This window comes from Geospiza fortis, unplaced genomic scaffold, assembly GCF_000277835.1.
Source record: "Geospiza fortis unplaced genomic scaffold, GeoFor_1.0 scaffold657, whole genome shotgun sequence".
Taxonomy (NCBI): domain Eukaryota; kingdom Metazoa; phylum Chordata; class Aves; order Passeriformes; family Thraupidae; genus Geospiza; species Geospiza fortis.
In genome coordinates this window covers 1,270,795-1,291,840 of record NW_005054481.1, presented here as the reverse complement: position 1 = coordinate 1,291,840, position 21,046 = coordinate 1,270,795, and the positions used below count along the sequence as shown (strand labels likewise).

General features: G+C 45.3%; 1 protein-coding gene and 1 pseudogene across 1 annotated transcript in view; one reads left to right on the top strand and one right to left on the bottom strand.

Annotated features, from left to right (window-relative positions):
• The window catches only part of ERGIC3 (ERGIC and golgi 3), a 26,339-nt gene extending 15,154 nt beyond the window's left edge, over positions 1–11,185 (top strand). The window contains exons 6-11 of the mRNA XM_005428404.3: positions 1,995–2,026; positions 2,677–2,773; positions 4,424–4,488; positions 5,297–5,433; positions 6,270–6,325; positions 8,900–11,185. Of these exons, the coding sequence (XP_005428461.2) occupies positions 1,995–2,026; positions 2,677–2,773; positions 4,424–4,488; positions 5,297–5,433; positions 6,270–6,325; positions 8,900–8,979 (467 nt within the window). The 3' untranslated portion in view covers positions 8,980–11,185. The remainder of the gene's footprint in view (positions 1–1,994; positions 2,027–2,676; positions 2,774–4,423; positions 4,489–5,296; positions 5,434–6,269; positions 6,326–8,899) is intronic.
• A 466-nt stretch (positions 11,186–11,651) lies between these two features.
• On the bottom strand, positions 11,652–14,464 carry LOC102035711 (annotated as a pseudogene).
• Positions 14,465–21,046: the final 6,582 nt, after the last annotated feature.

Sequence of the window (21,046 nt, the reverse complement as noted above, 5' to 3'; positions counted from 1 at the left end):
AGGACGGCAGCAGCCGTGGCGCCTCAACACCCCTGGAGAAAGCTGCGCGCACGCGTGTTTAAATTTTGCTTCTTACCTATGTCATCACAGAGGCATTGCCAGCCTCTCTAATTGGGCCAACAGCATGTCCATCTTCAGAGCCATCAGAGATTGGCTCTGTTGGACATGGTAGAAGCTTTTAGCAGCTTCTCACAGAACCTACTCCTGTGGCCCTCCCCTCACTACCAAAAACCAGGCTGAGCCAAATCAACACAGCAACTTGTCTCTTGTGCTAGGCTCTCAAGGGAGCCGCATTTCTAATCTTTGTTAATAATGTAGAAACACTTGGTGATCTGACTCCATTAGCTCCTAAAGTAATAGCCCACGATTATTGAACTGTGTTTTACTTTGCTAAATTGAAAGGTGAAGTCTGCCTTCCTGAGCACATGAATTTACCTGTTAAAATGGCCACAGACTCTAGCTTCTTTGAGTTGATTGTATGACTTTGGATAAACCTGGTAGGAGTGATACTGAAATGGAGTTGCAATCTAGATTTTCATCCTGAGACTGATGCTCCTGGTATTGCATAAAGTCATTTAAGTAGCAAACTAGAAGATAACCATTGCCTCCCACAGATTTTAAAGATAAGCATGTATATATTGATTGTCATCATAGTTATACTTATAGCAGTACCTTACCTACTCCAGTGCACAAAAGATAAGCCATCAAAAGAGTATTCTTAGTACTAAAAGAATGGGAAGATGTTGGAATCCAAAATGCAGGGAACTCTCAGAACTTTGGGCCTGTTAGCCAAAGCTTAGAATTAAACCCAGGATTTGATCTGAGACCCTGGAAAAGGTTTCCAAACTTAGGTGCTGGGAGCGAGAATGCAGATTTATAGTTTAAAGCAGAGACACGTTAAGCTAAATAGAAGACAGTTTAGAGTTTTGGAGTTTAAGATACAAAAAAAAAAAAGTAGTTACAAAGGTAAACAAGAGGTTTAGCATGCAGTACTGTAGGTTTATGTGTCATAACATGATTGGCTAATAAAGTTTACACTGTAGCATGAGTCCATAAGACAAAATATTTAAGGATTGGGTCAAAAACATAAATATCCTTGTTGGTAGTGTTTTATTAGTCAATAAATTCTTTAAAAGTCTTGTAACTAGAGGTCTTGTGACCTTCTGAGCCATGCAGTGAAGATGTGAGCCAAACTCACCCTTCCTGCCTATGTAGAAGATAAGAAGAATAAATCACATAATCTAAAAAACTCAGAGGTACAGTCTCTAACTCATTCAAAACTCTTTCAAAAATCCCCATACCATATCTGCCAGATCGCTTCTAGGGGTGTGTGGTGCTGCCAGGATTGTCACATTGCTACATATGGGAAGGGCAGAGGTGCAGGCCAAATTCCCCAAATCCCAGCACTGGTGACAGTCACTGTGGCCCTACTAGAGGTTTGTAAATACCTGCTCGGACCATTCCTGCAAAGACTTTTCCTTTCCTAGTATGTTCTCTGGGCAGCAGTAGCAAGACTGATAGGCAGAGTGCTAAGAGTTACCAAGATGATGATGATTTTTAAGCGCACTTGCATGTTATATTAAAGCATGTGCTCTGCTCATTTGTTAGTTTAGATCTGTTGTGCCTCTGTGTTTTACAGTAGTGAGAGAAGTTATGTGTAGCTAACAGCAAAGCTTTCTTTTCTGACCTCTGGGGTCTTTTTTTGCCCTAGATGAAGAATACATGAAGGTGAGGATTGAATACCTAAGCTGAAGTAACCCCAAATTAAATTTATTTTCTTTCATTCTAGCGGTGGCTCTGTGTAAGGAGGGGTATTACAGCAGTTTTATCTGTCACACGCCCTACTATGCAAGCAAGAGAGAAACCCAGACAATTTTCTTGCCATTTTAGATTGTGATGGAAATGAAAGGAGTTGCCTTATTGCTAGAATATGGGAGAGAGATATTATTGCTATGACAATGTGAGCTATATTGCTAACTATTTTTCTATTACAGTTCACGATCTGCAGAGCTTTGGACTTGATAATGTAAGTGTTCCTACGGCAGTGTTCTAGTTCTTTTAGTCTATTTTCCTTCTGGAATTCCCTGCCATTGCCACATTGAGATCCTAGATTGCTGCAGATTTGGCTTTATGGGTCTAAGCAAAACCTGGGTCCTGCTTTCACAGAGGGTTCTGAAATACATTCTATGACATTTGCATGCTGCTTGGCAAGCCTGTGTCTCTCTTCCTGAGCCTGCCTTTTTCCTTAATCTATGCTTCACAGTTTCTTAAGGTTGATATTGTCACAACTGCTGCTGGATCTGTTGGAGTTTATCTTGTGCTGGGAGGAAAGCAGACAATGCTCATACTTATTCCTCCAAGGCAGCTGATAGCATGTGCTCCTATTGCAGGGAGAGGAGTGGGTGGGAGAGCCTGCTCCGTAGATGGGAGGAAAGGGCACTGAGATCTGTAGATTTCGAGCAGGAGAAGGAGAAATTCCTTGTCTTGAAATCTCCAATGAATAAAAAAGAAGAGCAAATGTGTTGGAGTTTACTGTTGGGATACACAGAGAAAAGGAGCACCTGTCTCTGTTCTAGAGCCACGCTCAGAAAAATATACCAATTATGACCTTCAGGCCCCTTACCTTACCCCTCATGTGCTGCGCAGCTATTTGAGTTATTAGCATTTCCATTTCAGATCAATATGACGCACTATATCAAACATCTCTCATTTGGAAGGGATTATCCAGGCATTGTGAACCCTCTGGATGGGACAGCCATCACTGCACAGCAAGGTAAAAGACAGCTGAAAGAAGTCTGTTTTTAAGTGTCTGTATTAATAAGTGTTAGAAGAGAACGGGAGCAAAGTTCTCAGTTTCAACAAAAACCCTGACAGTATTATGTGAAATGTGACTCCTCCACCTTTTGCTCATTCTGGAGCAGCTGTCTCCATTCGCCTGGAAGAAATCTGCCAACATGTTTGGATTCTGTGACCTTTCTGAAAGGTATCTCTGTTCAGCATTCATGAATGCACAACAGCAGGTACAGCGTATCATTATTAAAGGCCTACCTCAGGCCTAACTACTGCTTACCGTGAGAGAGAACCAGAAGATGCTAGGTAGACAAAAAAGGCCTAATTGGTAGTTGCTGGAGAGCTGTGGTGTCTGCCTGACCTTGACATACCCAACAGTAAGAACTTGAAAAGCTGCAATGAAGTTGAAATATTGCTGATCTTTTCTTGATAGCTCCAGATTTGCTGGCTTGTGAGACAATTTTTTCTTCCTGCTGCTGCTGTGCTTAAGTTTATTTCCACAAGCCTGCTTTTCTATGAAAGGTCCTTTACATGCCATTGCAGAGGTGGTTTTTTTTAGATCCACTGAAGTCTGGATAGTTTTTCTTTGAAGGTAATTGGAACTGTATGTAATAAAGCTTGGAGAAAGATGTAATTTGCTTTGAAGTGGTGATAGGATTGTTAGTCCTACCTGAATCTGTTCTTTAAAGTTTTCTACCATTGATTTTGATCCTTGTACCCAAATCAGAGGATGGCATTTGAAAAAAAGTACAAAAAAATTAAAAGGTGTCATAATGTTCTGTATGATTATGATGCTGTAGTTATTCTGTGAAGTAACAAACTATCTGAGAGGGAGGACCTGTAGCTGACTGGTAAATTTCTGCATAAGCTCAAGCTTTTCATCCTGAGCCTCAGGGAAATTTACCTCAGTTGATAAATTCTTGAAGAATTTGTTCTGAAGACGTGCTCCAGTAAAGAAGTAGGAGCAGTAGATTGCAGGTCAAATTTATGTTTATTGCAGCTAAAGATACCATATGCAAGAATTACTTCTGCTGTAGAAATGGGTGGATAGTCTTCTCTAGGGAATTTCATAGAAAATAGCTTTTTTCTTGCATTGTGTTATCCTTAAGAGAACTGAAGGAACAGGCTGGTCTGGGGCAACAGAAGGGATTCTTCTATTTTTTCTTCACTCGTCCAGATCTTCCTTTTCATCTTCTGATACAATAAATGCCATGCTTCTACAAAAATAAACTGGAATGTTAATTGAAGTTGATATGACATACTCGTTTAGATCTGAGTAAGTTTTCTTAGGGCTATGTTGTTAAGACATTTTCCTGGACTAGAATTGAATTTGCAAGAAGTTTTACTGGTAAAGCTATAGCAAGTTTGTACAATTAGTTTTTCTATTTATTCAAGGCCAAATTGCCATGAGTTTTGGTTTTGGTTGGAGCAGAAATGAAATTCACTTTGGCGAAAGGAAGACACATTTCAGACATTAACTTTACTGTCCTTGAAAACCTCCAGCAGCTGTTGTGCAGAAAGATGTTCCCTGACAAGCTGAACAAAACTAGTTTGTGTCTACCTGACCTGTCAGTGAAAAGCTTCCAGCTTATGGCTTTATATTAATTGTGTCTCTCCCTTTGTTTGCTTATAGCTTCTATGATGTTTCAATATTTTGTCAAAGTGGTCCCCACTGTGTATAGGAAAGTAGATGGTGAAGTAAGTACCTTTTTCCCTGCTACTTTGACAAGTGAAAGCCTTCACTTTCTTCTCATATTCTTGATGCTGACAGTAACTGTGGATCCAGATGTGTTGCCAGATGTATACCAGGGGCTATATTGTACATTCAGTACTTGGAAACCCCAAGTGTGGAATTCGGTAAAGAAACCTGGATAGTATCTTTCTCCACTTGGATTGTAATTTGTGTCAGATAACTTAGTAGGGATGATAGAACATAATTTCATTTTACAGAAACACAGTTTAATTGCTCTAAGAATAGGGCTAGTATGAACAATGTGTAGAAAAATGGCAGGGCACAGAAGAATGCTGAAGGGTGATCTTAATTTATGTGAAGACAGGCTATCTCTGTCTTTCTCTACCCTCCTGCCTCTATGTATTATTTTCCTTTTTCTCACTCTTGATTATTTATGGCCTTTTGTTATCAGTGCTGTCTCCTGAAGCATGCTTGACAAGACTGCATTTTGGTCCTGCAGAGGATGACATAGACTCGGGGTTGAGAGGGACAGCTTATGCTATTGTGTGCCAGCAGAGACCAAATAGTCCAGCCTGGGTCATATGCTTCCTTCATACCATGGGCTAGCTGCAGCTTTTACCAGTAGCCTATAGTAAAAATAGACCTGATAGCAAATACTTGATCCTGATAGAGCTCTTCATGACTCTTTCTAACCACTGTCAGGTTGCCCACATAGGCAGGGCCACACTGATGTGGTTCACTGAACGCATGTTTTAGTAGCCTTTCCTATTCCCTGTTGGCAAAACAATGTTTACTGTGTTTGTTTCCTGGTAGGTGGTAAGAACTAACCAGTTCTCAGTTACACGACATGAGAAAATAGCGAATGGGCTACTGGGAGACCAGGGTCTGCCTGGTGTCTTTGTGCTGTATGAGCTTTCACCCATGATGGTGAAGCTGACAGAGAAACACAGGTAAGAGACTTTTCATTCTATTTTGTTCATCCTTCATTGATTTTGTAATTTTGCATAGCTCGGAACTTCATCGTCATTTTGACATGATAGTGCAAATGCCTGAAATTCATCCAAGCCCCTTCCCAACCAGTGAAAAGGAAGAGGCGCTCACCAATGCCCTTCCTCTCCATGTGAACTGTGGTCTGGATTTTTTCTGTTGCTATGTATCAAGATGGAAAAGGAAAATGGTGCAAGGAGCAGAAGTGTGGTATAATGGTTCTTGGTTCAGACTTCTAATGGGAAGATTAGATTTACATAGCATACCCATTTTACCAGCAGCACCCACACAGTCCAACTGGTTCTTTAGTCTGAATTTGCTATCACTTTTCTACATCTTCCAGCCAGTGTGGAACCTCCTCTTCTCTCTGGGTTAATGGCTGGCAATGCAACTGCAGGGGAAGGGAAGGGGTTGTAGCTGTCCAGTCTTTGAGGTTCGTAATGGGGGGCAGAAAATGTCTATATCTTAAAATGTATTAATGTGTCCTTAGGATTTAATTACTGTGTTGCGTGACCCTCCTGTGCATTCTCACTGGGTAGGAATGTCTTAGGGATTGAAAGCCCATCTTTCAAGTTTATAAATTCAGTACTTCTTTTAGTGCTGATGACTAAAAGTAGCAGTGACAAACTCCATTCTGTAGCCAGGAGGGGTTAATTAATTCCTTAATTTGAGAATTGTTAGCTATGACTATTTAGGTAATGCATACTTATATGACATGATAAATATTATTAGAATTATCAGTTAATTGTTACATACCTGACATTGGTATCTGAGCTCATGTTGGTTGTTCAAATTCTAGGTCCTTTACTCACTTTCTCACTGGAGTTTGTGCCATTGTTGGAGGCATATTTACAGGTATTGCACCTTTCAATCATTTTGCTTTCTAAAGTGTAAATATTTACTATCTTACACTTTCTAAAGTCTGCATGTCTAGTAATAAATCTCTGTTCAATTGAGAGAGATTATTTCAGCCCTTGGGAAGTGATACATGTTCTGCAGAGCTGCAGGAGTGGCATCAGACTGTAGCTAGCACTGGAGGCTTACAAGATGCTGTAGATAATATAGACCTATTACAGCATTTCATTTAATTAGACCTGTAGACCTGTCATAATATTTCATTTTGATGATCTACAGGACATTTTGTTTTCTAACAAAGCTGTTCTTCACAGACCATATGAAAGTGTCTGTACTTGCATTCTTGGCCAGCTTGGGTCTGTAAGTAGATACTTGTTTTCATGTGGAATCAACACCATTGAAGTGTGTGAATCCAGGTTGCCATGGGCATAATATATATCTGAGAGACATCAAACTGCTCACAGACATAGGACCTCCAGCTAGTATTCTGCAAGGAATAGATGGGGTCTTGTGAGGAGAGGCTCAGAGGTTCCTGCAGATACATCTGAGTATCTGCACTTCACTCTTAGTGCTGGCATCTGGAATAGCTAATCAGCATCTGCTCAGCTCTGTGCATGGGAGCAGCCTTGGTGCAGCCATGCTCTCCAGGTAGTAATCCAGGGTGCTCATAGTCAGACATGTGGGTGTTAAGGGCCAGCCTGAAGATGTGGTCAGGGACCTGAGAAACCAGTTTCTGTGTCACATAACTTCTGTATCAATTACGTATATAACATCATACCTTTATCTGCAAGATTCCCATCATCTGAGGTGTCACAGTGCTCAATTAACCTGATACTATTAAACAGAATTTCTGTCTGCAATTAATTTTATCCTATTCATCTCTGAATTGAAAAGTAATTCAGAAATTATTTTCATGACAAATTCTAGTGCCCCTTAGCACTGACTGGGTTTGACAGCCAATTCATGTTTCTGCCATACACCATGCTTAGACTCTCTGTATTCTAGAGATCAAATCAGCTAGTGGCCAATAAGGTCAATTACTTGTACCAGCAATAACGTGGCCAACAGGACCAGGGCGGTGACTGTCCCCCACTGCACACTGGTGATGTACCTTGAATCCTGGGTTCAGCTCTGGACCCTTCATGACAAGCAAGACATGGAGGTGCTGCAGCGAGTCCAGAGAAGAGAATGGAGCTGTGGAAGGAGCAGGAACGTAGGTCTGATAAGGAGCAGGTGGGGGTGCTCAGCCTGCAGAAAAAGAAGCTCAAGAGGGACCTTCTTGCTCTCTACAGCTATGTGAAAAGAGGTTGGAGCCAGATGAGGGTCAGTCTCTTCTTCTAACAGGGACAGGATGAAAGCAAATGGCCTCAAGTTGCACCAGGGGAAGTTTAGATTGGATATTAGAAAAAAAAAATTGTCATGGAGAGGGTTGTCTGTGGCACAAGCTGCCCAGGGCAGTGGTAGAGTCACCCTTCCTGGAGGAATCTAAAAGATGTGTAGATGTGACACTTAAGGATGTGGTATAGTGGTGGGCTTGGCAGAGCTGGGGGCAATTGGACTCTATGACCTTAGAGATCTTTTCCGACCTAGATGATTTGGTGCTATTCTAAAGTCACCTCAGTGTTCGTGTAACTGTATCAAATTGACTCCAGAAGTAGAGATAATTTCAGGGCAAAACAACCACACAAGAGTTATCTGAAGCATGATAGACGAAATATTAAGTCCAAGAATATCATATTATATAGTAAGAAACAGAGGATTGAGTTCCCATTTTAGCTGCAATGCTTTGTATCATATTGAAATGTCTTTGTATTCAGCCAGGTAATCATTTACTTATTCCTTTGATTGAAGTTTTGAATAAAAGAAAGAATATGAAGCTTTATAAAATCCAATCATTGAAAAATACCTCCCTAGCAACCTTTGTGTTCCTTCCCTGGCAGGAGCTCAAGGTTCCTGTCCTGTGAAAACCTTGGTTGTCTGGGGTTTGTGGTACAGTAGGCCACTCTGAGTTTTTCTGTGATCACAAACAAACACTGAATTAATAGGCTTCTTCAGGGCTAGAGAGGTTTGAGGAAAATACTGCAGAAAGAATTAAAGGTAGTGGTTTGTATTGCTTTGTGTCTGGTAGGTGTACATTGCCATCTCCAATAAAGGGCATCCTTCAAAGGGCAGCATATGGTACTTTTAGAGTTGTTATGAAATGAGCAAGAAATGGGAAACAAGTCCTTTGCAAGCTGAGTCAAGGCAACAAGTGGCGTAAAGCACATCAGCTTCCTCTCCAAACTCTTCTCAGTCATCAGTAAACATGCATGATGCAGCCTGTCTCTTTTATTTCTGGAAAAGGGATCTTTTCTGGAGAAGCATGATCACCTCTGTCCTGTAGGGTGGGTCTTGTCTGTCCTGAAGAGATGAGGACTTTACTGCTCTGAGGGGCAACAGCAGCAGCAGAACCTTTTTCTGTCTAATGGACCTGGGATTCCTTTCCTCTGGCAGCAGGGTTTGTGTTTTCTATCTTTGGGAGTTGTTCTGTCTTTGAGGCATGTCTGACTTCATCCCTTTGGTTTTTTCCTTTAGTTGCCGGTTTCATTGACTCCTTGATCTATCACTCAGCACGTGCCATCCAGAAGAAAATTGAACTTGGGAAGACAACATAAATAAGCAATGGCATCAACCCATTTAAAACCAAACAAACCAAAACCAAACAAACATACAAACAAAAACAAACAAAACAAAGTAACCCACTCAAGCCTCCAAGGAGAACTGAACAGGCTCTTTGAAGCACAAGTGATCTTCTGAGAGTGCACAGAAGAGGTTTGGAACTTCCAGATGGCCCTAACTACTCATATGCCCTGATTCGTTGGCCTTAGTTTGTGGATGGAACAACTTGAACCTTGCTGCTATAAAGATTAGCTATCATATCTGGCTCTGCAGGCCCTACTGTCACACTCTTTTTGTGTCAGTCCGTGTTCCTCCAGTTCTATTCCCCTTCTCAACAGAGATGCTGGAGATACTGCATTCTGTTTGCCTCTGGGAATAATGTACTTTATTGTCAAGAGACCTGTAATGGATTGAAGTTGCTATCAAATAAGCTTTCTAGCAACACCATCAGGGATTTTTAATTTTTCCATTAAATGTTTCAGGGTGCGCTGATGCTGTATGTCAGACCTTCGTAAAAACGTGCTGAATCCCATCTATTGCCTTCCAGCCATCCTGGAATGTATGGGGAGCCTAAGCATTTGGGATGTACTTTCTGTGCTGGGGGAGCTCCCAGTGTTCTTCTTCTGAAAGATGCAAGTTGATGTTTCAGAAAAAAAAGGTGTCCAGAATTTTAATTGATTTTTTTAATTGGATTTTTTTTTCATTTCCCCTTGGTATATATTTTCAAATAAATTCCATCCTCTCTTGTTCTAGTAAGGCATATGGAAGAATAATTAAATTATTTTAACTAGTCCTGATATGAATTGGAAATAAGAATTAAAAGACACATTGCATTGTGGCAAAGTATGTAGAGATTGTGATGATGATGGGGCTTTTTTATGTTAAATGATTACACAGGTGAGTAAAGTGTTTGGTATCTGAAACTATACTGAGAGAAATTTGAAAATAATGAGGAAAAAAAAATTGTGAATTCTTGCCTATTGGATGTAAAACAGATTGATTACTCTTAAATCTCAGATCTAGATTTGCTTTGGTATGACTCTAATATTGGTCCAAGCAGTTGGACAGGCACAGGATCAGATACTGTTTTACAATTTATTTTGAAGCAGGTTTTGGTAGGTGGTTGGGGTTTTTAATTAGTTGAACTATAAACCGGAGAGTCTAAAAACTGTTTTTTCAGCTGGAAAGGGAAGCAATTTGTGGTGTGGGTAAGGAGAATGATCATCTTCAAGCAAGAATGTTGAAAAGCAGGTTTGTTTTAAATGTATTTTTTACAAAGCTATTTAATGAATCCAGTGGGTCAGGATCACATAGTACTACTACAGGATGAGGAATGGAACACAGTATCTGTATGTTTCTCTGGATCAAAAAGTGACCTGAACAGCTTCAATTGCTAATCAGTGCATGTCAGCTTTGTAACTAAATTTATAGGAATAGGAGGAGAGAGAAGGTGAAAGGAAGTAATGCAGCAAGAATTAAACCCACAGTGAAACAGTTATCATCACTGTTTCCTATCTAGGACTGGCTTATCCTTGATAGGAAAGCCAATTGCTTGTAAAGTGGACAAGCATTGGAGATTATTGCCCAGAGCAGACCTGAGGACCTAAAGAAAGGTGAAGGGAAGGTGAAGGTGCAATACTTGTACTCATCATGGGAAACTGGAAATAGTGGAGAGAAGAAATCGAAGACACCAAAATGGAGATTCTATCTGGAGAGACAGAAAATTAATGAAGCTAATAGTTAAGTAATACAGGCTTCTGCTATCAGTAGGGAGGATATTGAGTCCAAGAGTTCTGGTGATTTTAATAGACTGAAAGCCCAAGTGACTAAGAACCATGATAAAGCTGAGTCTGAATCAAGGATGTTAGTGATTGAAAGTGATAAAAGAAATCCTGCTAATCCTGCTCTGGAGGACAAAAACCTTCTTTGGGGAGCTCAGTGCCCAGGGTCTGCAGTCTTGATCTGCAGGGGGGTCATGTTCTGCAGGGATGCCTTTTCAAAGTTGTAAGGGGTCAAAAAGCAAAGGAAGTGGTGGTTCATGTGTTTTCAAAGTTTATTCAACATAAGATCATTTCAAATGTATTTGATTCTGTTGTCTTCTTGTCACCATGTTTGATTTTTCCCTTTTTATTCTTCCTTGATGCAATTTAAAAAATATTCCCTTAGTTAAGGACTGTAAAAATAAAAGTCTTAGTAAAAGACTGGGCAGGGTGAGGAGGGCATCTTCCTTTCCTAAGACCAACTACAGACCTCCCCTAAAAGCCATCTGTGGGTGGAAATACCAGCTCTGTCTTGTGGACAGCCATATTTGAGCAGCTGCTGTCCACCACTGGCTTCACAGCCCTGCAGGGCCATACACAACAGCTTACAGGCTCCATGCCCACTTCCAGCCCCAACATCTCCCCTTTGTCCCTCCCAACCAGCTTGGGCAGAACTGTGCCCACCTTGTGTCTAGCTAAACACAACATTGCTACTGCCATGGGAGAATGGCACCCACAGTACCCAGCTGTTAGGACCAGCACAAGCAGTACTGAAACCCTACGAATTGCAGGGTCTGTGAGCCCAGGTGGTGGGGTGGAGCAGCAAGCTAAAGAGCCAGGACAGCTGCTGGCAGTGTCCTTTGGCCCATTCTTGGCCAAACAGCTGGCTCCAGTTTCTTGGAAATGCATCAGTTGTAAAATACAATCCTGCCTTCATGTACCCATCTCTCAAAGAGGCTGAATTCAACATCAGTGTCATGGGCTCTCATCCTGCGAAAGGCTCCAGACCAGTGGGTTTTTTCCCAGTAGTGGTGCCAGTTCCCTTCACTGTCTGCTCCAAAGCCAAACATTGAGACCTGTGCGCATGCCAGCCCGAGCCAATGTCATGTGGACACTGGGGCATCCTACAAGCATATGGACAAGCAATGCAAGGGGAGGTACAGTGGCAGCATCTGGTACCACTGGCTGTGCTCACCTAATGGCAGGTATGCAAGGCAAAGAGCAGGGCTGTGAAGCCAGTGGAGGGCTATCACCCATGATGTCCAGTTGTCATGGATGTACTTGAGGAAAGCTGGGCTCAGGATCAAAACCTGGGTGGGGAGTGGAGTGATATGGTGCTTTCCATGCTGGAACAGGACAGTCAGCCCAACACAGTGCAGCCATTGGCTCACTGCCCAACAGAGTTCTGCCTGCCCCTGAGGAGCTGGAGTGCACGGAGCCATTACCTTGTTCCTTTGAACTGTTTAACTCTCACATGTGCTTCAAAAGCAGAGGCGAGCAGTGGTCATGTAGTACACCCACTGCTGAGGGGGCCCATTTCTTTGCAGAGGGTATCCATTGTCTCCCAGCACCCAGCCCAGTGGCATCTCTCACCCCTTGAGTTGGCCAAGCAGCATCCCCTGGCCTGGCTGTAGGAAGGGACGCATCAAGCCCATGGCCCCAATGTGGGCACAGCTGCCATCCCACTCATAGGAGTATGGTACTGCAGGTTGCCTAAGCCCTGTGGGGACAGGTCAGTGCCCAGCTATCTCAAAGTGCAGGGCAGAAGGATGCTCAGTACCTTTTGCGCCATCAGGACTCATGCCAGGTCTCCAGTGAGGCACTAGAATCCCCAGATCACACTGCACCATCCACAGGGTTTCCAGCACAAAAGACACCATCCTCCAGTGCTGACACACCGTGTGAGTTCTCCGGTGGAGAAGACACTGGTCACCCGCTACAGGTCCGGAGGTTTGAAGGGGACAAGGACAAGGTGAACATCAGGCCTTAGGTTCACTGCACTCCGCTGGGTACATGAATGTCGCTGTAGAAATGGACAAGACACTTCTTCATGCACAATAGCCCAATCCTTATTGTTCACAGTTCCTATTTATCATATTTATCACAGTTCTAAAGGCATCATGTTTCATTCTAATTGGTAACTTACTGCAAATCACTTCATTGCTTAGTAGTTGCTAGTGTATGTGTCCGTCAAAAACTTTCCTCTCTAATGATGTTTACATTCTTGTTTCATGGGTACAGAATTATTCTCACAGTTAGAGCCTCTGTTTTCACAGGTACAGTTCCTTTCTCACAGTAACTTCCTAGCCTAGCTGTTAGCTACACCCAGCTGATGCAGCAGACCTAATCTATGATTTTACAAGGGTAACAAGGCTCTTATTCTATAAGGCTTTACCTGTATGCAACACATGAAGAGATGGGTTGTTCTCATGCCAACATCCAGCTCAAAGCCAATGGTCTTTGCGTCATTCATCCTAAAGGACAGCAGGATGGTGCGTCCCAAAACAAAGGTGCATCTTCCCAGGCTCTTGGTCCCACCAGGCAGGGACAGCAGGCCACCCTAGCCAGCAAAGAGTGGATATGGGTGACACAAGGCCTGTGTGTCCCAGGATGTAGGGCTCCGGAAAGCAGGGTCAGCCAGCCTGAGCCACCTCCTTCGCAGGGTTTGTGTTGGCAGATTTCAACAGCATGGACAGGGACTGGGGCATGCTGGGGTTCTCAGAAGACAGGGAGAGACCAAGTCCCTTTTGGTCACCCACCTCAGCACCCAGTCATGAGCATCAATTAGCAGCCCATGACTGGACTCTTTCAGCTGCCTGGAGTTTCCCACCACTGCACAAGTCCTGAAGTGAGATGGGTCCCACACATCGACTGTCAGGGCCCAGAAGACATTGAAGAGCTGCTGAATTATGGCCTGGAGCTGGATATCACTTGGGACCCTGCAGGGTCTAGGGGAACAAGCACAGTGACATGCAGCATTAGCACCTCCACCAGTAGCCCAAAGGGAGACAGAGCCCCATTCCTCCTAGCAGAGACCTGGGAAAGGACAGAAAAAACAGATGGGATGTTAGGAAAAGGGTGCAAAACAGCCCAGGGGGCAGGATATGAAGGGGAGGAAGGATTGAGCTGGGATCTCTGCATCCCTCTATCCCCATCATATCTGTTCTTGACCCTGCCCCACTGCAAACAGATTCAGGGAGCCTGGGAAGAGGAACAAGCTCCTGCCCATTGCCTCACTTACCAGCCACCACTGAACTACATCTGAGGAGAGCTCGTGGTGTGCACCTGTCAGCAGAGGACCTATGGCTGCCTTGTAGCGGGTGTTGAACCATGCAGAGCTGTTGGTAGGGGCAGTGCAGTGGGCGGTAGGGGTGTGGAGGAGGGAGGGAACCCAACAGGACCAATGCCATTTGTGAGGGCTCAGAAACAATGCCACAGAACAGGCAGCACAGGGCGCAGGGCCAGCACCACCTTTGTGTACCTCTGCAACAGCAGCCCATGAGCCACCTGCAGTGATGTGTCACAAACACCAGTGGCAGTGGCATCACAGGATGCCTTTTTACCCACCCTCTCTGCCCAGATTCCTAGGACACCCCTTGGATGCTCACCCACCCTGAGGGAACTGAAATAGCCCAATATTAATTTCCTTTTCTAAGTGTTCAATGATGTTATAGCTGTGTTCTGCTGTTGCCACTGCCACCACTTACTTCGGGCCAGACATGGTTGGCTGGAAGCATGTGCTGTACAAGAAACTTCTCTCTGCCTGCAACACATTTAGGATCTGTAAACTGACCTGTGAACTAGCAGCGAAGCATCATCACCACCCTGGCCACGAGTCAAACACCAGCTTCCCCATCGTAAGTGGTGTACCTTCACCTACCAAGTGCACAGTGCTAGCAGTGAGCCCTCTTCCCCATGCCTGAAGAGAAGCTGGGGCAGAGGAGCCCCACAACCTGTCTGCCCGGCTGAGCCCATGCAGGCACCATTCAGCTCCCACCCTAGCAGTCCTGGGGTTCTGCAGTTTCAAGGGCATTAAGTCATTGCCAGGAAGAACATCTGCTCTCTATCAAAAAGCTCTCATGTAGTCTAAGGTCAGAGGGAAAAGGATTTTCTGTTTTTCAGGGAATTCATTAAGTGCTCAGTGACACAGGACTTGGCTTCTGTGGCCCAAGGCAAGAGCGAAGAGCAGAGCTTCATGGCAGCCTTCATCCCAGGGTCAGAAGAGAACACAGCTGGTTTGTGGAGGTGTCCCCTCTCTACTAGAAAATCCCTCATGTTCTCACAGTAGCACCCTGTGCCTCCCTCAGTTGCTATGTGTCAACACTAGCTCCATTTCTCCATAGAAACCATTTTCTGCAGCTCCTGGAGAACAGAGCCCTAATGGACATCCCTGCTCACCATGGTGGCTGACTCAGATCTGTGCTCAGATCTGACCCCCAGAACACGTCCCAGACAGCAAAACTGCTGTCCCAGGGGTCCAGTCAACCAACAGAAATGGGAGACAGAACAGAATGGGAGAATCTGTGGATGTGACAGCCTGGTCAGAGAGTGAGAAAATGAGATAAGTGTGACGGTGTTCACAGGGGTTCTTGGATGAGGGAAGAGACGAGGATCTGACTCCATGTTTCAGAAGGCTTGATTTATTACTTTATAATATATATTACATTAAAACTATACTAAAAGAATTGAAGAGAAGGTTTCATCAGAAGGCTAGCTAAGAATAGAATAGCAAAGAATGATAACAAAAGCTTCTGTCTCAGACAGAGAGTCCAAGCCCATTGACTGTGATTGGCCATTAACTAGAAACAACTCTATGAGACTAATCACAGATCCACCTGTTGCATTCCACAGCAGCAGATAACCATTGTTTACATTTTGTTCCTGAGGCCTCTCAGCTTCTCAGGAGGAAAAGTCCTAAGGAAAGGATTTTTCATAAAAGTTGTCTGCGACAGATGATAAGTTTTCCCAGAATTGGCTTGTGAGACTTTAGGGAGTTGAAGATAAACAATGATAACTTCTTATTGTAAACAACTGGCAATGTTGTTCTCCTGCTCTCGGTTTTCCTGTTTTTCTCAAAGATTGTTTATAAGAAAGGCATTTTGTTAATTAGCCAATCAGGTGAAATGTATTGATAATTGACCAATCTGGTCTATCTGTATTGGAACAGTGTATAAAAAGAGAGAATTTGAAGTAAAGCGAGATGCTGTGCAAACCAGCCTTCTGGTGAGTCTGTGTAGTTTCTTACATAACAGCAACAAGAATCTGCATGATCCTAGGTGGCTGAAGCCTGCTGTTCCTTCTAATAGCCTGTCCCTTCTAAAAGCCCAGGAACCATCACCCCATATTAAAGGGGGAAGCACAAACAAGCCATCACCAGTGCAACTGGAAACCCAGATGTGGATTCTCCGAGGCAGGAAGATGCCATGAAATGCCAGCTCTTCTCCCCACAGGGTGGCTACCAGAGACCCCACACTTTCCCTGCTGGCAGTCACAAGTTCCTATGACTTAATCTTTTGTACTCTTGCAAGCACCCACTCCACTAAGCATGAACGGGCGAAGATGATGCTACTGGGCTCAATAGCCTCTTCAGTGCTTTTTGCAAGTGCAGCAACTGTGAAGGGAAGAGGCAGTGTTGTACCATGCTGTGGGGGAGAACTGTGGGTGGTACAGTAAGGTCAGAGCTGCTGTCCCTTCTTCGTCAGTACCTGCCACTCTGGCATTGTGGCACAGCCTCTCCATGCAGCCCAGAAGCTGAATGCCCCAATCAGGTTCCCAAGGCCAAATCAGGAATTTAATGATTAAGAAATTCCTCTGGGTGAGAAAATCTGCCTGGAGTGGAGGTGCCCTCCTGCCCCTGTGTGTCCTGCTGGGATGGCTCACTGACACCGGCAACGCAGAGCTCTCAACAGCCTTGTACATCCAGCACCTCACCAGGACTCTTGCACACCTGGATGTAATTTTGGCTCAGAGGGGACAGAGCACTGTGAAATGTGCTCAGCAATTAGAAAAGTACAGCCAGTGAAAAAGCAGTGCAAGCTGAACAGTGATTATTTTATCCAAGGGGAGGTCAACACTTTGCTTTGCAAGGAAGTTTGGCACAAAGATGAAGGATCTAGAAACTCAAACTAGAACAGCACTGGAAAACGCAAAGGGTCTGTATTTACTGGTTACAGGCTCAAAGGGCCTCTGCGCCACTACTGGGGAGCCAGGCAGGGACTGTGCCCTGAGCTGTCATGAAGCACATTTTCTGGATCACACAGAGAATGAAACATGGGTGGGAGGAATTAGGGACAGCACAGCCTCTACGGTGCTGGCTCCACTTGTCTGCTTTCCCAAGCTCCAGTGCGCTCAATCCTTACCACACTTATAAAGACCGTGAACTCTGCGGAGCAGCAGTTGATTCTGGAGGAATCAAAGAAGGAGAGAACTTCTTCATCAGACACAAACCAAAACTAATTCCACAGACCTGATCCCAAAGCCCCTGGCAATGCTGTGAACAAAAATGAGAGACTGGGAGGTTTTGTGTGCAGAGGAAGTGCTGAGGTAGCAGGTCATCTCTGGGGAGTTTGACAGAAGGATCCAGAAGATGCCTCCTTCTGCTTGAGCATCCTTGCGGAGGCAGCTGATTCTTTGCACTACACCCCAGACATGTGCAGGTGCACCATATGGGGTCTCAGTTTCCCAGGGCAGGTCTGTGCATGGAGCCAGCAGTGCTGCTCACCATGATCTCAAGATCAAGCAAGGTGTCCCTAAGGAAAGGGCTCTGCCTTTGCAGTGTCCTCAGGAAGAAAGATGTCTCCTGCAGCCCAGAGAAGCAGGGCCACTGTAGACACTGCAATCTTCTCCATGTCCAAAATTTCACTCTGTGACCTGCTAAAAACCTGGAATTATAAACAATACAGGGATAGCATTCCCTGCAATTAGCAGGGAGATGTCAGTGCCAAGGAATCACAGCACTGCTGAAAAGAGAAACTGCTAGGGCCAACACCAATTCAGGTCAAAACTAAGGGGGATAAATACTGGCAGATGTGGGAGCTGAGCTGATCCTGGCCTCTGGCCACCTACCAAACTACTCCTCCAAGGAAGAAGGGGTGATACATCCCAAGCATGGCCAGAACATGGATCTGGCTCCTGGAGGAAGTGGTGTGGGCCAGACTGTTCCACTGTGCTTGGTCAGATGTGCAGATGGGGTCCATGACTTTCAGGCACAACAACAATCAGGCTGATCATCTAACACCTTTCATCACATGTGGACAACAGCAACATTTGCTGTCAGGCAACACAGTGCAATCTGGTCCTCCACCATGGTATGATGCGAGCAACAAACACACCATCAGTCTGGGAACTGGAAAGGGCAGGGACTGTGGACAGGGTGGAGAGCAGCAGCAGGGGAAGGGGACATGGCCAGGAAGCAGAAGGACACAGCATGGAGGTTTGAATGAGAAGTATGTTACCAGAAGGTGGGAGATATGCAGCTCCAAGGTGGTCCAAGAGCTGCCAGCATTAGGGTGCAGCTGCTGATCATCATGTGCTTGGCACCCTTTATTGCCGCCATGCTTCCCAAACTGCTGAGACCTGCTGGGATGAGGCTGGTTCCTCAATGCACCCAGAGGCTCCAGCTGTCCAGATATCCATCCTGGACACCCTGGGGCTGCTCCTGGCAGCATTCACACATTTGTCAAAGATCTGTGCTGTGGAAGACCTTGCTTCAGCCCTCAGCCTGCCACCCTGCCTGGGCATGTGAGAACTGTCCTCTCTTCAACCCATGGTGTGGGACCAGAACTAGGCACAGGTTTCCCGTACAAACATCTCCCCCCTTGCTCTTGTCCTCAGCTGACAGGTGCCTGTCACCTGGTGTTATGGGTTCGGGAAGATGCCCATGCACAGAAAACTCGAGACACAGTTAGAATAGCAAAGGAAGTCAATTTTATTTATCGTGTTAGCAATAAATACATACTGACCCCTGGATGTTGGAGAAGCCACCAAACAGGAGAGGGAGATAGAGCATGGCTCCTGAGCAGGAGAGGCAGGAGGGCAGCACACCTTCAGGATGTCCCCTGGATCAACATGGTGTGCATCATGTCGTTCTCTCTCCACCCCAGGACCACACCCTATATCTCCTCCTTAGGAGTGGCCAGTTTCAACATCATCTCACATGGGGTCAATGCATGAGATGAGATCACAACGGCCCATGATCACACTTCCATGCCAACAACAGTTTTATTGTATTTTTTCCCTTTCACAAGATAAATCCCACCAGATGACCAGTACATGGCTGCATTTCTGAAGGTTAGTCCTACCAACTAAGTTCTTCTTCTACATTATTTTGTCAACATGCATAACTGCCGACCAAATATGTCAGGCCTTAGACCCATCTGCAGTCTCTGACAACCCTGGCCACCATAACCTGTCACGCGCCTCTAGGCTGCATCCCTGTAGCACTCCACTGCTGCTCTTCTTCTCCATGCTGTTGTCAGTAGCCTTGCAGTGGTCCACGCGGCTGATGAAAGCAGAGGTGGTGGGTGACCTGAATTCCTCCTGCATCCGCTGCACACTGAGATCAGGGCAGCCATGGTGCTGACCCAGAAGGGGAACTGCTGGTATGAATCATGGTCACATTTGGGCTTGGAGGGGTCTGGGGCAGAGGCCTGGGGTCACTCTGCTGCCAGCAGCAAAGGCAGGACAGAACCTCTTGGCTCTCAAACTCACACCCTGAACAGACACTGCCCCACCCTCCTTTCATTTTGTGCACACAGACACACACCTGCAGATCCCAGGCACACAGCAGCAATTATAAACAGAAGTATTTTGAGGAAGCCTGCGTGTCTTGTCTTTATGCCCAGAAAAGTTTGCTGTAACTTTAAGGTGAGTCGGTGAGCGGGGTGTGGGAGCCTTGGGAGCCTTGGGAGCCGTGGGCTTTGTTCAAAGCCTCACTCCGGAGTGTGCTGGGTGCCCCGCGGACCAGACGTTACTTTGTTGTTTAGCTAGCTTGAGTTTTTTGTTAGCTTAAGTAACAAGTTTCTTTTTTCCCCTTTCCCTGGCCGGGCGAGACTGCGGCAGGAATCCTCCAGCGGCTTTTGGGTATTTTATCCTGAACTGTTCTCCTTCATTTTGGTCCAAGATCCGACAATCGACAGGAGACCATCGGCCAGGAGCTGTGGGAGCCGCTCCGCCGGCCCAGACCTCGGGGAAAGCAGAACCAACAAAAGAAAGGACACCAAAATCCGCCAGCTTTATCTGCTACGAGAAGGAGACCAATGCCAGTGTTTCAACAGGTGGTGTGGTGGGAAGTGTGGTTGAGCATGGCTGAAAGAGACAAGAGGGCTCTCTGGAGGTGTGCACTGGATGTCCTGGAGCGCACTGAGTTTGTTTGAATGGAGCAATCGCTGCTGGGGCTCACTGGGCACTGCCGGAGAGGACCAGGCACTATTTATGAAGGCAACATCCCACTAAATAGGCCCTGCAGAAAAACAGGGAGCAATGCAGCACTGTCACAGCCCAGGACTTTGCTGTAGCCCCAAACAGGTGTTGCATGACCTGAGCCCTTTGCAGCCTATTTCACCCCCACCTTGCAGCCCAAAGGTCCCCAAGAGGGAGAGAGGCTTTCCTCTTTGCCATTCTGGGGTCCCCACCCCATGGCTGAACTCTAGACTCACTGGGGGAACATCATGTCTGCCCCACATTGACTTCTGGGTTCATGTCCAGCCGGAGTCCTCACCTGCTTCACATCTACCTGCCTGGCTCTGCCCAGAGAGTTTTGTCCACAAAACATACTCTATTCCTGCCCCATTCAAAAGGCCATGACACAGGCACCTTTGCTATAAAACTGCATAGTCAGATAAATTCTTTGGAAAAGCTGTGGTCCCACTAAGCATCACCTGCACTACTCAGAAGGAATCCATCCTTTCAAAACCCTGGTTGAAACACCTCCACTGGGATCAGATCATGTCAGGGCTTGTCTGTGCAGATGACAGGAAACCTGGTGCACCACAAACCATGCCAAGAACAATTTATGAATTTATTTTCTCATTTGGTTTACGTCAGCCCAACACCAAACACAGATGCACACTCATGACCCCATGTTGTCCCAGTGTAGTCCTTGCTGCTGTACTACTCAGGAGGAAGGGCAAAGGGGCAGCAGTGAGGACTGCTAAACCAGGATCAGCCTGTACCACACAAAGAAACAGGTTGTCCCCCAGCTCCAGAAAGCAGCTAAAAAACGCAAGCATCGGAGAGAGTAGCTAAGGAGTTTGTATTCACAAGGAAAACAAAGCTCACTTCTGCAGGTCTCTGTCTCTCTAGG